The 23,838-nt window shown below is 38.7% G+C and overlaps 1 protein-coding gene across 4 annotated transcripts in view; it reads right to left on the reverse strand.

The window, feature by feature from the left end:
• Positions 1 to 466: 466 nt before the first annotated feature.
• UTP18 (UTP18 small subunit processome component) overlaps positions 467 to 23,838 on the reverse strand; it is a 37,764-nt gene continuing 14,392 nt past the window's right edge. The window contains exons 8-14 of one of the 4 annotated variants that reach the window (XM_060134688.1): positions 18,821 to 18,921; positions 18,441 to 18,531; positions 15,615 to 15,738; positions 6,644 to 6,818; positions 3,194 to 3,336; positions 1,825 to 1,863; positions 467 to 627 (exon numbers count right to left, since the gene is read on the reverse strand). In XM_060134688.1, the coding sequence (XP_059990671.1) occupies positions 1,839 to 1,863; positions 3,194 to 3,336; positions 6,644 to 6,818; positions 15,615 to 15,738; positions 18,441 to 18,531; positions 18,821 to 18,921 (659 nt within the window). In that variant the 3' untranslated portion in view covers positions 467 to 627; positions 1,825 to 1,838. The remainder of the gene's footprint in view (positions 628 to 1,824; positions 1,864 to 3,193; positions 3,337 to 6,643; positions 6,819 to 15,614; positions 15,739 to 18,440; positions 18,532 to 18,820; positions 18,922 to 23,838) is intronic. The other 3 variants (XM_060134690.1, XM_060134689.1, XM_060134691.1) reach the window with 3 other exon arrangements.

Raw genomic sequence — 23,838 nt, forward strand, 5'->3', positions numbered from 1 at the left:
TGGAACCTCAACTAAACTTTTAAGTTGGCGTCATGTACATTTCCAGGAAGGGGAGTGGCTAGTAATTAGTAGGACAAGCATACCAGGTGTTCATATGCCCCCTTCCCCACAAAGTAACAGTGACAATCATTTGAAGTACTAAGCCCAGAAAAGTCTTTTCGCTTCCACAACTACCTTTCTAGGAAAACCTGAAGGTTCAAAATTTATACCATTAGATCCCATGGTTCTCATAAATGTGGACTGACCTCCAGCTCATCAGAACCTCTGTTAGCTGATACCCAGAAACACAGAGAGATCTATGCTGGGAAAGGGGGAAATACTCATCAGGGTTAACTGTGAAACAGGAGACTAACTACCTGTATTATTTTTGGCTACAGACAGGTGTTTCCAATCTCTCATGCTGGGTCTTAAAAGAAATGCACCCAAATTAGCGTGTGTGTAGGTGGAGAGGGAAGAACCACATACATTTAGTTTCAAACAAAAGTTACTATGGGTTTATTAAAACATTTCTGGTAACTTAAATAAGCACAGCTGGCTCAATATATCATTATCCTTATATTATCACTCATTCTGGAAAGTTTCTGAGAAGATTTATCAGGATGGGTTTCTCTTGTGGCTCAACTGGATCTGAGGAAAGAACAGAAGAAATTATATACTTGATTTATAGTCACTGGTCACCAACAAACAACATGCACTGGCAGTGCTGTTTTGGGAGGCAAGGCAGCTGGACTGCTTTCCCCTCCTGGCTAGGTTTGCTCAAAATTCCACCACCTTCAAAAATTCTTTCCCCTAATTAAGTCTACATGCACTCCCAGAGTCTCTCCTCAACATTTATGAATCTCAGAGAAGACCAAATTAGTCAACTGTGATGAACAGCTGGTCGCAGCTCCACCTCAGAACCACCACCATATCTCAGGTGAAAAATCAAGCCATAGGAAGAGAAGCATGTCCTACTGTTTTAAATACCAAGCAGCAATTGGAGGAAGGCACAAATCTTGTACCTGGAAGTCAAAAGGTACAAACGTCCAGTTATAAGATAAATAAGTACTAAGGATGGGATGTACAACATGATAAATATAACGAACACTGCAGTGTGTTATACAGGAAAGTGGCTGAGAGAGTAAACCCTAGGACTTCTCACCACACAGAAAAAAGTTTTTCTCTATTTCTTTAATTTTTATCTATACGGATGTTCACTAAACTTATTGTGGTAATCATTTCATGACGTATGTGAGTCAAATCATTATGCTGTACACCTGAAACTTATACAGTGCTGTATGCCAATTATATCTCAATGAAACTGGAAGAAAAAGAAATACATATATGGCGTATATGTGTACATATATGCATATGCCAAATATATCTACTATATACGGCAGCAAAACTAATGACCAACCATTAACTAGCCACAAGGCAAGCCACTTATAATCCCTCAAGAAACATACAAAATAAAAGGGTTTGAGCTTACGGAAGCTATAATTATATCTGGAGATACTTATCTCTCTCAGTTAAGTCTCTTCTCCTTTGTGGATTAAATATTCAGTAATTATAATTTTGATGACCATTATGGACACAATATTAAAGATCTGCCCTCAGAAGAACAGAGCCAGACTGTTGTGATTTGGGATAAAAAATTCCCAAGGAAGGTTCAAGTCCAACTAGGCTCTTCCTGATCTACATCCATCCCACTCCCTTAACTGAAGACAGAGCAACCCAGAGGCAAAGAAACAAAAATCAGTTAATATGGTCCCTCTGCCAATTGACAGCAATGGGTGTAACCTTAAAACTTTGTAGGATGAAAAAAAAAGTGAAAGATTTTCTTACTTCAAATAATCTCTTTAAAAGTCTGAGTAATGATGCAACCTGAAAAAGTAAAAGACAAAATCATCAAAACAATTTTGTGATTACCCAGGATACTGTCAATCAGATCGCAGAATGACACTTAGGAAGACTTTGGTGCGGAAATGTAATCACAATCACTCTCACTAGGCAGCTAGGTGACTCCTCAAGCTGCCATTCTGAAGTATCCTAATGCTAATACCTCAGATTTTAGATAAAAGCCATCAGCTTGCTCCAAAGCATTACATCACGGTCTATGAAATACCTGATCAGCCACATCCAACAGAAATGCTGTCAGTCCAACCCACACGCTAGAAACAGTCTCACTAGAGACCAATGCTCTGGTGAAAACTCTAATGAGCTTTGGGGCTTAAGAAAAGAAACAAATCAGTTATAATAAACCAAAGCTTTGGAAGAGAATTCCTAAGTTCAGTAAGAATCTGCATCCTTTTATAAAATCCAAACTGAAAGAACCACTCCAAAAATGACGTGAAATGAGAATGATGGAATTATCAATTTTCCCGGTACCACCCAACCATTTTCCTTTCAAAGTAAGTAAAACTATAAGCCATATTATTGTTTGCTCTGTTCTCTTTTCAAAACCAATTTGTATTCCTCCTCTTCTTCACCCCAGATTTCAGTTTCTTTGAAAGCAGGCCTTCCCTGAAGCATACAAACATAAACACAGGGTTCTATGCAACATTCACTGCCAACACATGGGAGCAAGGAAAGGTGGCTATTATTTTTAAGTCACAGGTTCTCCCCCAGAGCTACCTTGTCACCTGTATCTTCTAGCAACAATGTAATTACATTTTATTTGTTCTTGCTTTATAGCCAAGTAGGTTGAGCACAGAAAAGAACCTGGACAGAGCACAGCCTTTTGGTATCTTTGTAGTTAACATCCTTATTTACAGCTTACAGCTGCAGGAAAAGAAATACCTCTTAAAAAAAATCACTTACATCTAGTGGAATAAATAGAGCATTGTCAGGTCAACAAAGGCTAATCTAAACGTAAGGCACCATGAAAGTGGCAGTATTATTAAAGTGGCAACTTTTCCTCAATCTGACATTTTCAAAATATAGCTTCCCCCTTTCCTCCAAAAATTCCCCAAGTAAATTTTCTGCTAGAAAAATCTTATGGTAGAAAAATGCACATTTTTTTTTAGATATGACGATGGGAGTCGACTATAAACACTCTATAATTTATCAGTTAATAATTCTTAATTATAATTAATAAACTACAGATCTAATAAATTATATATAATTATAGACTTGAGAATGTAACAACTTTATCTTCACATTTTCAAAAGAAGCTGAGACTTCTTTCTGACTTCTAAACATAAATAATACCTACCTATACATCAGGGCCTTGCCCTTTTCATTCCCCAAAGCAAAATAACCACTTCTGGGAGAAAAATCCATAGTATAAACAAGAGAAATATTCTTCTTTTTAACAACTGGGAAGTTTGAAAATACTGTACAGGAAGGAAGGTGGACCTGCAGGAAATAATAAAAAGCTTTAAACTACAACAACTGGGAGCTCATCTTTCTTAAATTTTAGTCTTCATTCTGTCACTTTGCTGGAACAAAAAGTTCATTTTGATTGTAGCACACATCAAGTACAGTTCTCTTAATAAGGCAAAGTGTTCCAAAATTAAAATTTGATTCTCAATGTGCTATTAACTAAGAAGGAAGGGAAGGAAGAGAAGAAAGTGCTTTCTTGATGCTGCATTAAAATGCAGCATCTAGCATGGGGCCTGGGAGGGTCAAACGAATAAGTGAATGAATAAAGTGAAAAGTCAACAGTAGAGCCCATTAATGCTCTAACTTAATAACCACAGTAAAGGATACTAAAATTTAATCACAAGGAACAGATACTTCAAACATTATGAAGAGTTGGAATCCAAGACAAAGTCATATCAAATCTTCCAATATCATCTAACTCCCCTTTTTTCACTTTTATCTCTCAATTTTGTGGTATATTCTTTGCCTTTTGCAATCTCTCCTTGAGGAGGGCTAAACCATGAAAACCTAGTTCATCAAGTGAAACTGTGTTCTGATTGAGAAAGAGCCAAAAGCTCACCCCAAGGCCAGGTCTCTTTCTCCAGGAAAGTCTACTTGGGGGAAAACAGGCCCAAATCCAAGCTAGGCAAGACAAGTCCCCGTCCAATTTGTGGATAAATAAAACCCAAGCACGGAAGCCGTTACCTTAAGCAGACTAGGATTTTAACAAACTCTCATTTTCACACATTCTCTAGCTCTTCCAAGAAATACACCACCTTAATACTCACATACAGAATTATCATTCAGCTATTAATCATGGTAGTCTATCATCCTTCACTTTTAGATGAGACTTTAAACCACCCAATCAAGGTGATTTTCATAGACAAGTACCAGGTAAAACCCACTGTTAGATACACCTGTCTATTACACTGGTTTCAGTCAGTCACTAGGCCCTACTCCCCCAATAAATGCCTATTGACCATTTTTTGTCAAGAAAGTAAAGTTTACAGTGAATCTCCAAGCCATTTTCGATTATTTTCAACTTCTCTGGGAAGCAGGCTCTGCCTGCACAGCCTGGCATCAATGCAAAGGCACTAGAAGTGGTCTTGACCCATTAAAGCTAAGAAGTTCACAAAAGTTGGGGCACAAGACACAAAGCAATTTTTTAAAGTTCATTTTTACCAGAAGGTAGCTGTGTATTTTTCTAGCTAAATAAACAGAACAATTCTGTTACCAAAATTATCAGAAATACTACAGTAAATACAAACACAAAGTTTATGATGTAAATGGAGTCTCTTTAGATGTGGTGCCTTGTGCAACAAATAACCTACACAACTGTACACAGCGGCCATGGTTTCACACGACAAGCTGATGTGTTCTTCCTGATGGAGGATAAATACCAACTTATGGGCAATTTAATTTTTTTTTTTTTGCAGTACGCGGGCCTCTCACTGTTGTGGCCTCTCCTGTAGTGGAGCACAGGCTCCGGACGCGCAGGCTCAGCGGCTATGGCTCACGGGCCCAGCCGCTCCGCGGCATGTGGGATCTTCCCGGACCGGGGCACGAACCTGCGTCCCTTGCATCGGCAGGTGGACTCTCAACCACGGCGCCACCAGGGAAGCCCTGGACAATTTAATTTTAAATTTTATCTCCCCTACTGACTTGAATATCAGGGGCAAAAAACATGTTTATGCCCTCCTAAAAGACTCAACTGTAACTATTCCCCAGTGTTTTTAGTACATCTTCCCTCAGACCAATGACCCCCACCTGGTTAGAACTCAGCTGTGCTCTAACCTCTCTTTATGACCCCCGTATTAAAAGCTGTAATTGAACTAATAAGAAAAAGTCCTATAAAAACCCAACTTCTGGGCATACAGGTCCCTACACACATGGGAAACTTTCCCTAAATGATAAGGACAGCTCACTATGCCTAAATGATTTGTCTCATGTGGTTTATGCTGAACACTTGCCTTTACTTCTGGGAGCCTTTACTTTGGGTACCTCCTAGGCAGAGGGTACCTACATGATCAACCCCCAATAAAAACCTTGGGCACTGAGTCTCTAATGAGCTTCTCTGGCAGAAAACACTTAACACATGTTGTCACAATTTGCTGTTGGAGGAATTAAATGTGTCCCATGTGACTTGCACTGGGAGAGGACTTGTATTAAATGCGTCCTATGTGACTTGCACTGGGAGAGGACTTGTATTAAACGTGTCCTATGTGACCTGCACTGGGAGAGGACTTGTATTAAACGTGTCCTATGTGACCTGCACTGGGAGAGGACTTGTATTAAATGTGTCCTATGTGACTTGCACTAGGAGAGGACTCTTGGAAGTCTGTGCCTGTTTCTTCCAGGCTTCACCCCATGCACCTTTTCCTTTTGCTGATTTTGCTTTGTATCCTTTCCCTGTAGTTATTCTTAGCCATGAGTATGACCATATTCTGAGTCCTGTGAGTCCTTTTATTTACTATTCTATTCACCAAACCTGGGGGAAGTCCTGGGGATCCTTGGCACAGAGCTATCTTCACAAGTAACTATCCAGCTATTTAAATTGCACTCTTTGTACACAATTTATTTTCAAAAATTAAGAACTGCCTCTACTCCATTATGACACCAGGCCTTAAAAAAGTAGATGAAGAAAGAAAACTAGGGATTTCCCCGGTGGCACAGTGGTTAAGAATCCGGCTGCCAATGCAGGGGACACAGATTCGATCCCTGGCCCAGGAAGGTCCCACATGCCGTGGGGCAATTAAGCCCGTGTGCCACAACGTCTGAGGCTGAGCTCTAGAGCTCACAAGCCACAACTACTGAGCCTGTGTACCATAACTACTGAAGCCTGCGCACCTAGAGTCCGTGCTCCACAACGAGACGCCACCTCAATGAGAAGCCTGCGCACCACAACTAGAGAAAGACCGTGCACAGCAACGAAGACCCAATGCAGCCAAAACTAAATGAATGAATTAATTTAAAAAAAAAACTATAGAGGAATGAAGTGTTTGCTTTAAACATATTCCTTCATGTGTATGCCGAAAGAAACCTCTGAAAATGAAGACTACCACTTAAGAAATGCTAGGAATGGACAGCACAGCTTTCCCAAAAGAACTGACATAATACAAATTTGGTGGCTACTGTTAGTCATTTCTATAATAATACCCAAAAGCTACAGTATAAGGAATTTCTACATCAAAAGAGGCTATTCTTTTTAAAATAATCCAACACTTTCCTATTATCTTTCCATGTTTTCAACTTTAAATTTTAAAATTATCAATGCTAAAAGGAAAGGGTAAAGAAATATTACCAATCTGACTGCTTCTTTCATTTTTTCTGAAGCAATTGCCAAGATTTCTGTAGTAGGATTGAAGGTCAGAGAAGTAACACCTGTAACCAAGTTCATTATAGCTTTTATTGGCTTTGGGTTTGCTTCTTGGAGACAAGAATCTTGATTGTATATGTTTACCACTCCACAATTAGAACTGCAAAGAGAAAAAGGAATACAACAGATTAAAAACAAGCAAAAGAGTTTTCACCACCTAAGTGAATAAAGATTTAACCCCCCAAACTGATATTTACAGGAATCGTATTGTGTTACACAGGGACCATGGGCTGGAGAGTTCATCCCAAGGCAAAAGCTAGACACAGTCTATCAGTTCTACTGTAGTCTTACTGAACTCTTGTTAACTCTGGCAGCTTTTTAGTTACTAGCCTAGCTAGAAAATCCTACAAAGCGTAAAATCTTCATTATTCATTCCTTCAATAACTATTTACTGAATTTCAACTCTATGCCAGGCACTATTTAATCGCCTGGGATGCAAAGGTGAACAAAAGAGAGTAAGACTGCCACTCTCATGGTATTTATGGCCAACCTAACATCCTAATATGCGAATGAGAGCTGTCCTTCCCCTATCTAAATAGGTCTCCTCCTTTCCTTTTTTATTCTATTCTATTTATGAGAACTTCCAAAACAGTGCTGAACAACAGCTGTAACAGCAAGCATATTAATTTTTTGCTCTACCAGGAATATCTACAGTCAAGAGTTATGGAAATGATCATCCACTCCAAGTTTACTGAAACATTTACCAGCAATGAATTATACCCAATATTCATAAAAAGTAGATCTTAATGGCTTTAACAGAATCATCCACAGACAAGAACTTTCAGTAAACTTTTTGCCCTCAGTGTTCAGACAAACTAACGTTATGGGCATCATTTGTAAGGAATAAGAATAAGGTACTTGTAATTCATAGATACTTAATTCAAACTTAATTAGCAAATGCAACATCAACCTGAAAGATGCAAGAAATTAAGCCTCAAACTAACAAGGGCGACACACATGTATTCCACTAAGTGTTCTCTCATTCCTATACTCATTCTCACTTAAGCTTACTGCCTACAGTGAACCAGGCACAGTGCATACACAAGATAAATTCAGTTCACATACAAGATTCTATAGCTTGAAATTATAGCCAACACACAAATAGTATGTTAGATTTAGTGCTTTAAAGTCTTCAAACTGCTTACATATACAGTTTTTGATATATATTTCATATACATTAAGAACGCCTTAATTTAAGGACAGCTAACTATATAGTCCATATTAACCACTCAGGAGAAACCATATATATCCTGGGTTTATATAATTTTGTTATGGACTGAATGTCTGTGTCCCACTGAAATTCTTATGTCGAAATCTTAATCCGAAATGTAATGGTATTAGGAGGTGAGCCTTTGGGCGGTAATTAGGTCATGAATGGGATTAGGGACTTTATATGATCTTTTTTTTTTTTTTTTTTGCGGTACGCGGGCCTCTCACTGTTGTGGCCTCTCCCATTGTGGAGCACAGGTTCCATACGCGCAGGCGCTCAGCGGCCATGGCTCACGGGCCTGGCCGGACGTGCAGGCTCAGCGGCCATGGCTCACGGGCCCAGCCGCTCCGCGGCATGTGGGATCTTCCCGTACCAGGGCACGAACCCGTGTCCCCTGCATCGGCAGGCGGACTCTCAACCACTGCGCCACCAGGGAAGCCCAGGGACTTTATAAAAGTGACCCCAGAGGCTCTCTCACTCTCTTTTCACCCTGTGGGGTCACAGCAAGAAGCCAGCCTATTGCAACCTGGGAAGAAGGCCCTCACCAAGGACCCAAGCATGCTGGCAACCTGATTTCAGACTTCCAGTCTCCAGAAATGTGAGAAATAAGCTTCTGTTGATTATAAGCTACCAATCTATGGTACTTTGTTACAACAACCTAAGACAAAATTTATATTTTCCTTATTTATATATTTGACTTGGATCAAAATATCTATTCACTGTACTTATTTTATACTAAATCTCTTTTCTTGCTGAAAACTAATTTATGCCTAAATCCATCTTAATTAAAGATGAAAAGTTATAATCCATATACTCTCTTCTAAATATCAATTTTAGATCAAATCTTATCCTCGTGAACATCAGAGTACCCTTAAATATAGCCTATGTTGCTTAGATGTGTGGAACAAAAATGGTACAAGTTAATCATTTTGACATATGGAAACTTACAGTGGTATTTGTGCTAAAATACATTGATAACTGATTCTAATATGCTACTGAGAGTGGTTATTTATTGAATGATATCTATATAACCAGCAATATGCAAACTGTCACAGGAACATAGAATATCAGAAGGAATTTAACCCCAGAAAAAAATACACCTGCAAGAAATACCCAGAAATACAGGAGAACATAAGCTAAGCTCTTTACGTGATCTAGAACCTCAAAGAAGGGAAAAATCAATATGAGGTGAAGTTGATCCAGTGAAGCTCTGTGGAAGAGGTAGGTAAGACGTGAGATGGAGAAGGGAAATATTAGGTTAAAAAAACAAACAAAGAACAACAACAACTAAAACCAGGTATCGTAAGTGGAAGAACAGGACCAAAGGGAGAAAGGAGCTCATCCCTGAAATCCAAACTAAAGAAACAGACATGACTGTTATCTTTCCACCCTCAACCACAGCTGATTGGACTAGAAGCAGGTTCTTGAATCAAGAAGCCAATCCATTAGCAGATCAGCAACCATGACGTATCCTGGTACACAAAAATCTTCCCCAACAGGAATGATGGCAATTAACCACATCAACCTACCTCTAGTGTCTCTCTCATCTCATTTACCCCCATGGACCATCAGTGTCTTTAATTCCACTCACTTCTAACTGCTTGTGGAACAGCCCCGTGACACGCCTATCTCTGGCACGCCTCCCTCCTCCACCCTCATTCTATGGACAACTCCACTCTTCTGGCTGTCTTGGCCAGGAGCCTGATAATGTCACTGCTTCTCTCCCATCCCAGTTTTCTAAGCAGTTATGACATATGTTACAAGCATTGTTTACCTATCTCCCTATTCCCATTCCCACCTTTACTACTTAATGCCTGGATTATTGCAATGACCTCAAGGCTCATCTACCTGCACCTCTATTCCCCTTCTGAAGGCTGTCATGCAAATTATCTACTTCAAACTCTAAAATTCAAATATCATCATGTTTCTCCTCTGCTTAAAAACTCTTAACGGTTTCTCTTTCCACTTAATGTTCATATTCTTCGACACAGCATAAAAGACCTTTCTACAAGTTATCCCCTGACTGCTTACCTTTGTAGCCTAACCCCCCTTAAGAGTCATCCCATCCAGACTTCTCTCAGAACACAAACCTGAATTTTCTCATCCTTTCCACTATCTGCAATGCCTTTCTCTGAACCCCACCTGGCCCTCAAAATGGCCAGCTCAAGTGCCAATATCCCCCAAACCCTTTTCCAGACATTCAACAATAACAGCCTTCACCATTCCTAACATTCTTAAAATTAAAACACTGTATCTCAACTGCAGCCCTTAAGACGTCTCACCTTGTAAATAGAGATACATGTATGCATGTCCTCACATAAGATCAAAAACTATGAGAAGGTGATGATGCATAGTTCTATCTCACAATCTCCAGCTCAATGCTCAATAAATGTTTTTATGAATGAGGAAACTGAAGCAAAAACATATCCCTGAATAAAACAGGTTTTCCTTGCGTTATAAAGCATACATGTCCTGAACAATCTCTATATGAAGCAAAATGAAACCCATTTTATATGTTCAATGAGAGCACTAAAATTAAAGAACTACTAATTCCAGGCCCTAAATCATAACAAATTTCATACTTTTCTATAGCCCTGAATTATTCAGTATTCTTTTAAAATAAAATCAAAAATACTTGGGGGTGGCAGTGTGGAAAGAACACAGAACTGGAAACTAGACAACATGAGTTCCAGATCCAGCTCTGCCAATAACTAGTCTGATGAGTAACAACACTTAAATTACCTAATAGACCTCAGTTTCCTTATCAATAAAATGACTGGATTAGACTGGCACTACTCAGTATACCTTTCTGTGATTATGGAAATACTCTATAGCTGTGCTGCTCAATATGATAGCCACTAGACACGTGGCTACTGAATACATAAAATGTGGCCAGTGTCATCAAGGAACTAGATTTTTTTTAATTTTAATTAATTTAAAATTAAATAGCACATGTGGCTAGAAGTTACTGTGATGGACGTGCAGAATTAGACACCAGCAAGAAATTAAAAACAGATATACAAACAAATGGAAAGGTAACAGAAAAGGGACAATCAGCATCAGAATAAACTAATACTGAAAATATCTTAGAAAGAGAAACTTTTTGTTAGCTTTAAGTTACAAAAGACTAGTTTCCACATTCTCCCAATCCAGGTAGATTACTGAAATCACAAAAATCCTGAAGCAAAGTTTTAAGCTAAGGGTTTAAAACACAGATTTAAGTAGGAAAAATAGCAATCTAAGGTATATTTAGACATTTTAAAAGATAAAAGATAAAGCTAATAAAAGCTGAAGCACAGAATGTTTGAAGCTGATGTTCCAAAGGGATTACATACATGGCACAAAAGGATTCATTCTAAAGACACACTGGACTAAATGTTCTTTACTTCTTGTAAGACTCCTTAATTTGCAAAACTCCTAGTGATTGTACCATTTTATATTTAAACACATCAACACACAGAGATGTACCTTTAAAAAGGCAGTAGAACTCAACCATAAAAAACAATGAAATGTTGCCATTTGCAACAACATGGATGGACTTGGAGGACATTAAGCTAAGTGAAATAAGTCAGAGAAAGACAAATACTGTATGACACTTATATGTGGAATCTAAGAAATATAACAAACTCATAAATGTAACAAAAAAGAAACAGACACAGATATAGAGAACAAACTAGTGGTTACCAGTGGGGTGAGGGAAGTGAGTAGGGGCAATATAGGGGTAGGGGTCTAAGAGGTACAAACTATTATGTATAAAATAAGCTACAAGAATATATTGTACAACACAGGAAATATAGCCAATATTCTAATAACTATAAATGGAGTATAAACTTTAAAACTGTGAATCACTATACTGTACATCTGTAACTTACATAATATTGCACATCAACTATACTTCAATAAAATAAAACAGCCCAGACAAAACTATAATTCAAAAAGATACATGCACCCCTATGCTATGAGCAGCTCTATGTACAATAACCAAGACACAGAAGCAACCTAAATGTCTGTTGACAGATGAATGGATACGGATGTGGTATATATTTATATTCAATGAATATACTCAGCCATAAAAAAGAATAAAATAATGCCATTTGCAGCAACATGGATGGACCCAGAGATCATCATATTAAGTAAAGTAAGTCAGACAGAGAAAGACAAATACCGTATTATATCACTTATATATGTGGAATCTAAAATACGACACAAATGAACATAACTACAAAACAGAAACAGACTCACAGACATAGAGAACAGACCTGTGGTTGGGGGTGGTGGGGAGGGGCAGGAGTGTGGGATTAGCAGAGGCAAACTATTAGATATAGGATGGATAAACAACAAGGTCCTACTGCATGGCAAAGGGAGCTATAGTAAATATCCTGGGATAAACCATAATGGAAAAGAATATGAAAAAGAATATATATGTATAACTGAGTCACTTTACTGTACAGCAGAAATTAACACACCATTGTAGATCAACTGTACTTCAATAAAATTTTTAAAAAGAAAACAAACAAAAATTTTAAAGGTTAAAAGCTCTGGCTCTGGAGCCAGACTATTTGTAATCTTGGGTCTTCCACTTACTGTCTGACCCTAACCAAGTTACTTAACTCACAGTGCCTCAGCTTCCCCACCTGTAAAGCAGGGATCATAGTACCAATATCATGGAGTAGGAAATGAGAATTAAGTTAGATTATATATGAAAAGATATCTATATATATATTTATATACACACATACATATGTAGCTTATATATATACACACACACACACAAAATACACATATGCAGCTATATATGAAAAACAGTGCTTGGCAGATACTAAGTGCTGAAAAATTTTGCTATTAATATTATAAATCTTTTTATTGTGATTATTATTCAGAGCACAGTTTAAGACTATTTAGATGGAAACTAGTAAAAAGACAATCTTAATTTGTGTATTTTTAAGAAGGTAATGAAGACTAAAGTCAACAAGTATCTAACCACCTGATAGAACTTTGATGAGAAAATATAAAAACAGGTATTTTTATGGCTTTGACCAACAGTTCTCAAAATACAAAGAGCCCGAAGTGGTTTATCGGTTGCACACCCCAAGTCAAGGCAGGAGCCCAAGCCAGTGATGTTCCATGACTGCAGCACAAGATGCTCCTAACTTCTTCACTGTAAAGCAGAGAAAATAAAGCAACAGCAACAAGATACAGGGGATTCTCCAAGTCACCTTACGGGGCCACCTGAATTTAGTGAGCTATCTTCTGAAGTCTATGTATTCAAAGAGCTGTCACATGCAAAGGAGAGAATATGCCAGGTCTCAACTTCCCATTCTTTAATATACAGTGCTTTGTAATACATAGCCAGCATTCAAGTATTTCTTTTTCTTTTTTTTTTTTTTTTTACTGACTGACTTCTAGACTAGATAGGAAGTCACAAAACACACTACTGCATATACAGAAGATGCAGCAAAGGTACAACTTAACTAAGATTCTACCCAGTAGAGCGAGAAGGGCACTGCACCTGGAAAAGGAAGACTGCAGGCTTCAAGACCCCTCCTTATCAATGATTCCAGTTGTGTCTTACAGAACGCTTCAGGGCATCAGCGCCCCCGACCTGTAAGGAAGGGTTAGCCCCTAATGATTTCCCAAGTATGTCCTAACACTGATGTACAAATTAATGTGAAAACTTTCTAAAAATATGCAGCAATCCTTATATTAACCAAAGCCATAAAAAGAGATACTGTAAACTAACAGACCTCTCTATCTACAACATTCTTAGTTTCCCTATTTCCCTATCAGAGCAAAGCTGTAAATCAAAAGCATCCACTTTATGCCAGGACACTGAGAAGAGTTAATAGACACTATCAGACGAATTTTGAGATCAAGGGAGGAGTTAATTCCCAGCAGCAAAGTCCAGGACAGAGAAATTTCACACCAGTACATGGAGAGGGGTAAGAGAGGGAGGTGCGAGGAAGGGAAGGAGCAGCCAGCCAACCAGTCAAGTGAGTTCAGTTTCTCCTACCTCTGCCCTGATTCCACCACCAACTCTTCCCCACCTGTCTGATAACATGGGAAATTCCTCTAACAAAGGTTAAGGCCTTTCTTTCTAGGTTTAACAATAAAAATCTAATAATGGTCTTTGACCAAGCACATCAGAATTCAATTACACTGAAAGGCAATTAAAATCAAATGAGTTTAAACAACTAATACTAGATTCTTTCCTCTTTGGGCCCTTCAAAGGCGATTAATAAAAGGTGATACAAAAAAGAGAGGCAAGGACTAGAAAAAGATTAACTTCACAGATTTGAGTGAAGGTTATGTTTGTGCAGTTATTCTTTCCCACATAAAGGCAAAAGCAGGTCTGCTTAAAATTATTTATAATTAATTTAAATACCAGTCTTCATTCTAAAGGAGCTTTAGTCTCAGAAGACCTGCTAATCATGAACTGCTGCCATAGTGCACAGTGCTCTAGCAACGCTGGGCTCAGGCTGCCCTACTGCCTATGGCAGACCCATGTGATGTTAGCCTGGCCTCCAAGCTCCACAGCCTGGTTCCACTTTCCTTTCTTCCCAGGCCCCAAGGTAGCTGCTGACCAATTTCCAAATGGTGGTAAGGATATTTATAAGCAGTTTCCCCAATTTTAACCTTTGAAGGAGTGAAATGAAGAAAAAGTGGTGAGTATGCTGTAACGGCAAGACCCACTGGACCTCCCACCAAGGGAGAATTTGAAATCTCTTTATAGATCAATTGTGTTTAGTCTAAGAAAGTCATAAAGATTGACTTCTGGAAGTTCTAAAATTACAGGTGCTGATTAGTGATTTGGTAGGTAAAATCGTTTAGAATTACAGGTAAGTATCCAATACCCCCTCCTCCCACCCTGCATCTTTAAAATCAAGTAGGACAATAAAGCCATCTTTTCCCCAGTGTAATAACCATTTTTTTCAGCAATGACACAATAACATGTTCTAGATAATATTTTCAAAGTCTCTAAAATACTAACAACAGTGTTCCCAAAAAACATGTTTTTGGTTTATACCACCTAGCTAGCTAAAGGCAAAAATGCTTTAAGTATCTTTAAGACTTAAACAAATATTTCAAACATAAGAAAACATACCATAACATAAGGTCATCCAGTATTTTCATTGCTAAAGAGCTGAAAAACTGCCATTAGTATTATTAAACACAAATATTAACAAATATTATTAAGACAATAAAATGTAAGACCTGGGTTTATTAATTTCATATTACTAGTTTATAAACAGAACTACTAGGCACCATTCAGTATACTCAATTCTTTTTTTTTTCTTTCTTTTTATAAGTTTATTTATTTTATTTTTGGCTATGTTGGGTCTTCGTTGCTGCACACCGTCTTTCTCTGGTTGCAGCAAGCAGGGGCTACTCTTCGTTGTGGTGCGCGGGCTTCTCCTTGTGGTGACTTCTCTTGTTGAGGAGCAGGGGGTTCTAGGCGCTTTAGTAGTTGTGGCTCGCGGACTCTAGAGCGCAGGCTCAGTAGTTGTGGCGCACGGGCTTAGCTACTCCACGGCATGTGGATCTTCCCGGACCAGGGCTTGAACCCATATCCCCTGCATTGGCAGGCAGATGCTTAACCACTGCGCCACCAGGGAAGCCCCTCAATTCTTTAATATTTTCTCATTAGCAAAAGGTGATTAAATGTTACCAGAACCTCAGTTTACTTACCCACAAGCCACATACTGTCCATTCCTAGACGTGGCAATGCTTAATCCATATAAACTGCCTTCATCAACAAATCTGTTAAGGCACTTCCTAGAGTTCACATCCCAAACATAAACGTCTCCATCCCCTGAATGAAACAGCCAAAAAATGGGTTTGGTTAATTTTGTTTTAAACTTGAAAGGCAAGTGAACTGACTATTCTTAGTCCCTCTTTAATAGTACAAGATACTACAAATAAAGACCTACTATATACTATAATTGTCCTAGGTCTAGAAAACTGGCCTAAAAATGTTTCTTGTGTACATTTTCATATATAGAAAACTACATCCTCATTAGTCATTAATAAACAATATCTTTAGGTTTAGAGTGAAAATCACAAACTCTTGGCTTGAGTTGAACTTTCAGAAAAAGTTTCTACATTTCACTCAGATAAATTATTGGCGCAAAATTTGAAAAAACAAAAAACCCACCAGCAAAGGTTTTCCAACATCTATCAAGAGGTATCAGAGTACCTAACATGTAAGGCTAGGTGATTTAGATACCAAACTGAGGATGAAGTTGACGACAGAGGAGGAAATGAAGAATGAACTGCTCCAGACCAAAAGGAATTTATAATTTAATTAAGGAGGTATGGATAATTTACTGTAATAAGCACAAACAGTTTAGAGAAGGGAGAATGTGTGAAAGATAAAGGATATTAAACCTGATGAGAACACAAATATTTTCATGATAGAAATGGCCATCTAATTGCCAAAATCAGTCCTCCTTTTTTCTCTCTCCTATACACTCAATATTGATGATCACCCCCTTCCTCACACCCATTATAGATGTGTATAATGACCCTATACCCATCTCAAAGATGGCTCCTCACTCATGTATTTCATCTTTCTTTTATGTGGATATTGCTCTAACGTTCACCCTTCTATACTATTATCCTTCCAATGAGAATTCAATGAATCTCACTGTTTCAACTGCTTCATTAAGAAACAAAATTTCCCAGGCTGGCATAAGGGTTTAGGTTAGGTAGAAGTAAAATATGTATTTAGAAAAAATTTAATAGGCTCAAATTTTAAAAACTTTATGTCTGTCTGTAGGGTAATGGTACGATAAAGGAAGGGGTTTAAAGATCAGCCTAGCTAGCAACAGACTAAAATGGGAACAGAAGGGATGAAGGGCAGGAAGACCATCTAGAAAGCAAGTGTATTAGATGGTCATAAGTTGATGTTGACTTAAGAAGCAATAATTAATCCAAGAGAAAACAAAAAGAAAAAACTGGTTCAGCTAAAAAGATAAAAGGTAAATTCTTTCTTCAACACTCCTTCTATCAAAATATTCTTTATATATATAAAACAATAAATATGAACAATATGCCACCAATCACATAAATCACTCCTTACAGAAGGAAAGGAGGAAGGGGAGGGGGGAGAACACCAATCAAAATATAGGTAACCCCTAACTTACCAAGGCTCAACTTTTGATTACTCCTTCTCTGATTTTAGGACCTTTCTTATGGTAAATTAGACCTCCATGGTACTAACCTAATTTGTAAATATTTAACATCTATATCCAATTCATATAACCAAATCTCAGTATCTGTGCTGACCCTTCAACTCTTCTCCCCAACTCTGACTCTCCCAGGATCCAAGGGCCATTTCATTAGGAGCATTATTTCTCTGAACCAATGTTTATTCCTTACCCCTCATAAAACCTAGCATATTAATTCATAGAGACTATATATGCTGCTGACATTCTCATATTATTGGATTAAAAACATACAAATGTAAGTAACTCAACCTTGTGAAAGTTTGATTCTGGGCCAAAACCAAAACAAAAATTAAAGTTAATGCTAAACTTAATCCTTTTTTTAAAAAAAGTTATGAATAGATTGAAGAATAATACTCACTGGCAGAACCACTCTAATTCCTCCCACTACCAAACAGCATGAACTACGCTGAGCTTGTGATGGTCCCCAAGATCCTTTAGGAAAAGGCGTAAGAGTCACAGGACAGTCAGAAAGGCCAGCAGAAAAGCACAAGATTAGAGACTGTCAGGAATGATAAAGGGTTGGTTGGTAGTACTAAAGAAATGTCAGAATGAGATCAGAATTGTTTTCAGTCAATAATGAATAAAATTCCAAACATTATCCAAGTCAAAAGAGGCTAATAGAAGTGATGATTCTAAGTAACTTTCAAAAAGAAAGTAAGAAAGTCTCAGAATAAATCATCTTTTAAAATGCATTTTCTGGGGACTTCCCTGATGGTGCAGTGGTTAAGAATCTGCCTGCCAACGCAGGAGGCACGGGTTTGATCCCTGGTCCGGGAGGATCCCACATGCCACGGAGCAACTAAGCCCGTGCACCAAAAACTACTGAGCCTGTGCTCTAGGGCCCGCGAGCCACAACTACTGAGTTCGCATGCCACAACTACTGAAGCCCACACACCTAGAGCCCGTGCTCTGCAACAAGAGAAGCCACTGCAGTGAGAAGCCCACGCACCACAATGAAGAGCAGCCCCCGCTCGCCACAACTAGAGAAAGCCCGCGCGGCAACGAAGACCCAACATAGTCAAAAATTAACTAATTAATTAAATAAAATGCATTTTCTTCCCATCTTTTCCCCAAACAGTGCATGTTAAGTGGTTAACCCTTCACCATTACTAGTTAGTAAATGAGAAGGCAAACAGCAATGAAAAATGAATTGTAAAAATAAAAATGATTTTCTTACTAACACAAAAAAGTCTAAAATCAAACACAGTTTTGGTTAAAGTTGGTATTTAAACACACCCAAAGCTTCAAAGAAGCTTCGGATCATCTTATCATTAACTTAACTTACCTGAAGATGCATATACTTTCTTACTGTCTGAAGAGAATGTGGATGCTGCAATCCTTCCATTAATTTTCATACTACCAAGTAGCTCTTTAGTCTGGAAGAACAATAAATATTATTTATCAAATTGTTAGGCGCTGCAGAGAAGAATCACAACGTGCAGAATAAAAGCAATCTAGTTCTCTATTTTGAGCACCTACTCAACTTTGTTTTTCCCTACCCTCAAAAAAAAAATTCTTCCCGAACTGCCCACAACTTCTCCCGAAGTCTCAATACGCTCCTCTACTTGAGATGCAGATTTAAGGACACCATGAGTTATGGTTCAAGACCATCCCTACACTAATGTCTTATCCTAGAAGAACAAGCAACAGCTAATAATGGTTCACCTTCATTGACAGCAAGTGAAAATATCCAGCAACACCATTTATAAGCAAAAAGGACCCATCTGGGGAGACTTCGAAGCTCCTCACTATCTTCTCCTTCAAACCTAAGAAAAGAGATGAATCAATAAGGATTAATGGTTTACAGTAAAGCTTTCACTGACAATTGAGAGTTCCTTACTTTTTAAGTGCCTTAAATAAAACATGGGCTCAGACTCTGAATAAGTCTGACCCCATGCATCATTGAGTATGACCGAAATACAAGGTCACTACAAAATGCTTAGCAAACTTCTGTTCTTTGTCTTGGTTAACATTCACCATTCTAATTACAGGCCTGAGAGCCAGCTCTCCAACCAGTAAACTTATCAACTAATTTTCCAAATGTAAACAGTAATACCTGTAAGTAACTAAAAGGATAAATTATACTTCTTTGTCAAAACGTTCATCACCAGAGCGAAAACACACTGCCACAGAAACAGCTAAAACACAGTAACATGCAGAAACTAGTTGCTAGCCAGCTACTAAACATCCCATGATGAATGGGAGTCTAATTCTTAACTTTGTGGATCAAAAAGAAAAAACAAAACAAAACCATGTGTCAGTAGTGTATTCAAGAATTGATAAAGAAGAAGTAAAGTTGTCACTTTACTTTTTTGCAGATGACACGATACTATACATAGAGAATCCTAAAGATGCTACCAGAAAACTACTAGAGCTAATCAATGAATTTGGTAAAGCAGCAGGATACAAAATTAATGCACAAAAATCTCTGGCATTCCTATACACTAATGATGAAAAATCTGGAAGTGAAATTAAGAAAACACTCACATTTACCATTGCCACAAAAAGAATAAAATATCTAGGAATATACCTAAGGAGACAAAAGACCTGTATGCAGAAAATTATAAGACACTGATGAAAGAAATTAAAGATGATACAAACAGATGGAGAGATATACCATGTTCTTGGATTGGGAGAATCAACATTGTGAAAATGACTCTACTACCCAAAGCAAACTACAGATTCAATGCAATCCCTAGCAAACTACCACTGGCATTTTTCACAGAACTAGAACAAAAAATTTCACAATTTGTATGGAAACACAAAAGACCCCAAATAGCCAAAGCAATCTTGAAAAACGGAGCTGGAGGAATCAGGCTCCCTGACTTCAGACTATACTACAAAGCTACAGTAATCAAGACAGTATGGTACTGGCACAAAAACAGAAAGATAGATCAATGGAACAAGATAGAAAGCCCAGAGATAAACCCACGCACATATGGTCACCTTATCTTTGATAAAGGAGGCAGGAATGTACAGTGGAGAAAGGAGAGCCTCTTCAATAAGTCGTGCTGGGAAAACTGGACAGGTACATGTAAAAGTATGAGATTAGATCACTCCCTAACACCATACACAAAAATAAGCTCAAAATGGATTAAAGACCTAAATGTAAGGCCAGAAACTATCAAACTCTTAGAGGAAAACACAGGCAGAACACTCTATGACATAAATCACAGCAAGATCCTTTCTGACCCACCTCCTAGAGTAATGGAAATAAAAACAAAAACAAACAAATGGGACCTAATGAAACTTCAAAGCTTTTGCACAGCAAAGGAAACCATAAACAAGACCAAAAGACAACCCTCGGAATGGGAGAAAATATTTGCAAATGAAGCAACTGACAAAGGATTAATCTCCAGAATTTACAAGCAGCTCATGCAGCTCAATAACAAAAAAACAAACAACCCAAAAATGGGCAGAAGACCTAAATAGACATTTCTCCAAAGAAGATATACAGACTGCCAACAAACACATGAAAGAATGCTCAACATCATTAATCATTAGACAAATGCAAATCAAAACTACAATGAGATATCATCTCACACCAGTCAGAATGGCCATCACCAAAAAATCTAGAAACAATAAATGCTGGAGAGGGTGTGGAGAAAAGGGAACACTCTTGCACTCCTGGTGGGAATGTGAATTGGTTCAGCCACTATGGAGAACAGTATGGAGGGTCCTTAAAAAACTACAAATAGAACTACCATATGACCCAGCAATCCCACTACTGGGCATATACCCTGAGAAAACCAAAATTCAAAAAGAGTCATGTACCAAAATGTTCATTGCAGTTCTATTTACAATAGCCCGGAGATGGAAACAACCTAAGTGCCCATCATCGGATGAATGGATAAAGAAGATGTGGCACATATATACAATGGAATATTACTCAGCCATAAAAAGAAACGAAATTGAGCTATTTGTAATGAGGTGGATAGACCTAGAGTCTGTCATACAGAGTGAAGTAAGTCAGAAAGAAAAAGACAAATACTGTATGCTAACACATATATATGGAATTTAAGAAAAAAAAATGTCATGAAGAACCTAGGGGTGAGACAGAAATAAAGACACAGACCTACTGGAGAACGGACTTGAAGATATGGGAAGGGGAAAGGGTGAGCTGTGACAGGGCGAGTGAGTCATGGACATATACACACTAACAAACGTAAGGTAGATAGCTAGTGGGAAGCAGCCGCATGGCACAGGGATATTGGCTCGGTGCTTTGTGACCACCTGGAGGGGTGGGATAGGGAGGGTGGGAGGGAGGGAGACGCAAGAGGTAAGAGATATGGGAACATATGTATATGTATAACTGATCCACTTTGTTATAAAGCAGAAACTAACAAAAAAAAAATTGAAGCCTGACAAAATTTATAACATGGCCTTGAGAAAGAAGATACAGAGCTTTAAAGATGTCAGGTGTAAATGTTTCTATGGATTAGGGAATGAGTTTTTTTTTTTTTTTTGGCCACCCCACACAGCATGTGGGATCTGAGTTCCCAGACCAGGGATCGAAACCACGCCCCCTGCATTGGAAGCACGGAGTCTTAACCACTGGACCGCCAGGAAGTCCCAGGAATGAGATTTTTAGGTCAACTGCTGAGCAACTGATAGATAAGAAAAGAATGGCCAATTTAATTAGAATAGAACCAAATTCCATAGGATGGGAAGTGAACTGGTGCTTAGTTACAATCTTCTAAAAAATTCTTTTAATATTTTAGAACCCTTGAGCTTACAGAAAGAGAAAACTAAGGCTCAGCAATGACCATATGCCTATAAATCAAAATGGCTGCCTGACTAACTGAATTCCCAAATGGTCAAATTCTTTGTGTTTTCCTAGAACAAGACAGCTCCCTTAAGAACTGCCCTTCTGGGACTTCCCTGGTGGTCCAGTGGTAGAGAATCCACCTTGCACTGCAGGGGACAGGGGTTAGATCCCTGATCAGGGAACTAAGATTCCACATGCCTCGGGGCAACTAAGCCCACGCACCCCAACTACTGAGCTCAGGCACCTCAACTAGAGAGCCTGTATGCTGCAAACTACAGAGCCCATGCGCTCTGGAGCCTATGTCCCATGCACCACAACTAGAGAGAGAAACCCCACATGCCACGACTAGAGAGAAGCCTGCATGCTGCAAGAGAAGATCCCACATGCCTCAACGAAGATCCCGTGTGCTGCAACTAAGACCCGATGCAGCCAAAAATAAAATAAAATAAATAAATAATAAATAAATCTTAAAAAAAAAAAGAACTATTCTTCTAGGGACTTCCCTGGTGGTCCAGTGGTTAAGACTCGGTGCTCCCAATGCAGGCAGCCCGGGTTCGATCCCTGGTCAGGGAACTAGATTCCACGTGCCACAAATAAGAGTCCACATGCCACGACTAAAAGATTCCCGCATGCCGCAATGAAGATCTTGCATGCGGCAACAAAGATCCCACATGCCACAACTAAGACCCGGCACAGATGGACAGATATAGATAAAAGAACTGTCCTTCTAAATGATGCAACAGAAACTGCTTCTGAACTTTGAAATAGTAATCTGTGGTCCTTAACCTTTCTGTGTGCCAGTCTGGTGAGTGTATGATACCCTTCTCAAAATAACGGTTGTTTAAAACTTTCGTAACTGAAGGAAATGCTAAATTTCATTTAGAGATTAGTGAAAATAAAGATGGAATGTTTTTCCTACCCAGCTTCACAGACCCCTGAATTTTGAGAGTCCACGGACCCCACTTTAAAAGCCCTGACAGGTTAGTGGAAGGAACCATCAAAGTGGAATTCTTCAGAATGCATCAATTCTGAATTCTTCATTTTTCAGACTTGCATTTGCAAGAACCAAGAGCTCACATACATGTAAGGCTTGCACATCCTAACTTGTCAGCAATTTTCCCCCTTGTTCTACTGTCCTTAATTTCGAGTTATGATTACTGTTTTATAATCACGAGAGACTGAGAATTATATTCAATAACAACACCACAAGAAGAAATACATTTGATTTACTATTATAATTATCATTATTACCAAGTTATGCTTATTGAGGAAAGAGAAGGAAAAATATTAAAAGGCAAAGATAAATGCCATGTCTTAGAAGAATCCGGTGATCAGATGCACACCCCTGCACACCAGCAGATCCACAGTGCACATCACTAACTACTGGATCTCAGCCACCCCTGGTTTGCTTTTCCCAAGAGGATGCAAGGCAAGGAAGGACCAGAGCACATTCCTTTTGATTAGCGGAATGACATTTAAGAATAATAACTACTACATGTTGTTTTCTATTTCAATATGGGGAGACAGTTTAAGGTTTTCCAACTCAAAGGGAAGTCCATGGACCAGTAGCATCAGCAGCATCTGAGAACTTGTTAGAAATGCAGAATCAGGCCCGCCTCAGAACAACAGAATCAGAGTCTGCATTTTAACAGGATCCCCAGGTGATTCGTATGCACATTAATGTTTAAGAAGCACTGATTTAAAGCATAAATAGATAAATTAAAACCGCCCTTGGAGGGCTTCCCTGGTGGCGCAGTGACTGAGAGTCCGCCTGCCGATGCAGGGGACACAGGTTCGTGCCCCGGTCCGGGAAGATCCCACATGCCGTGGAGCGGCTGGGCCCGTGAGCCATGGCCACTGAGCCTGCGCGTCCGGAGCCTGTGCTCCGCAATGGGAGAGAAAAAAAAAAAAAGAA

Source organism: Lagenorhynchus albirostris, chromosome 20, assembly GCF_949774975.1.
Source record: "Lagenorhynchus albirostris chromosome 20, mLagAlb1.1, whole genome shotgun sequence".
NCBI classification, from domain to species: Eukaryota; Metazoa; Chordata; class Mammalia; order Artiodactyla; family Delphinidae; genus Lagenorhynchus; species Lagenorhynchus albirostris.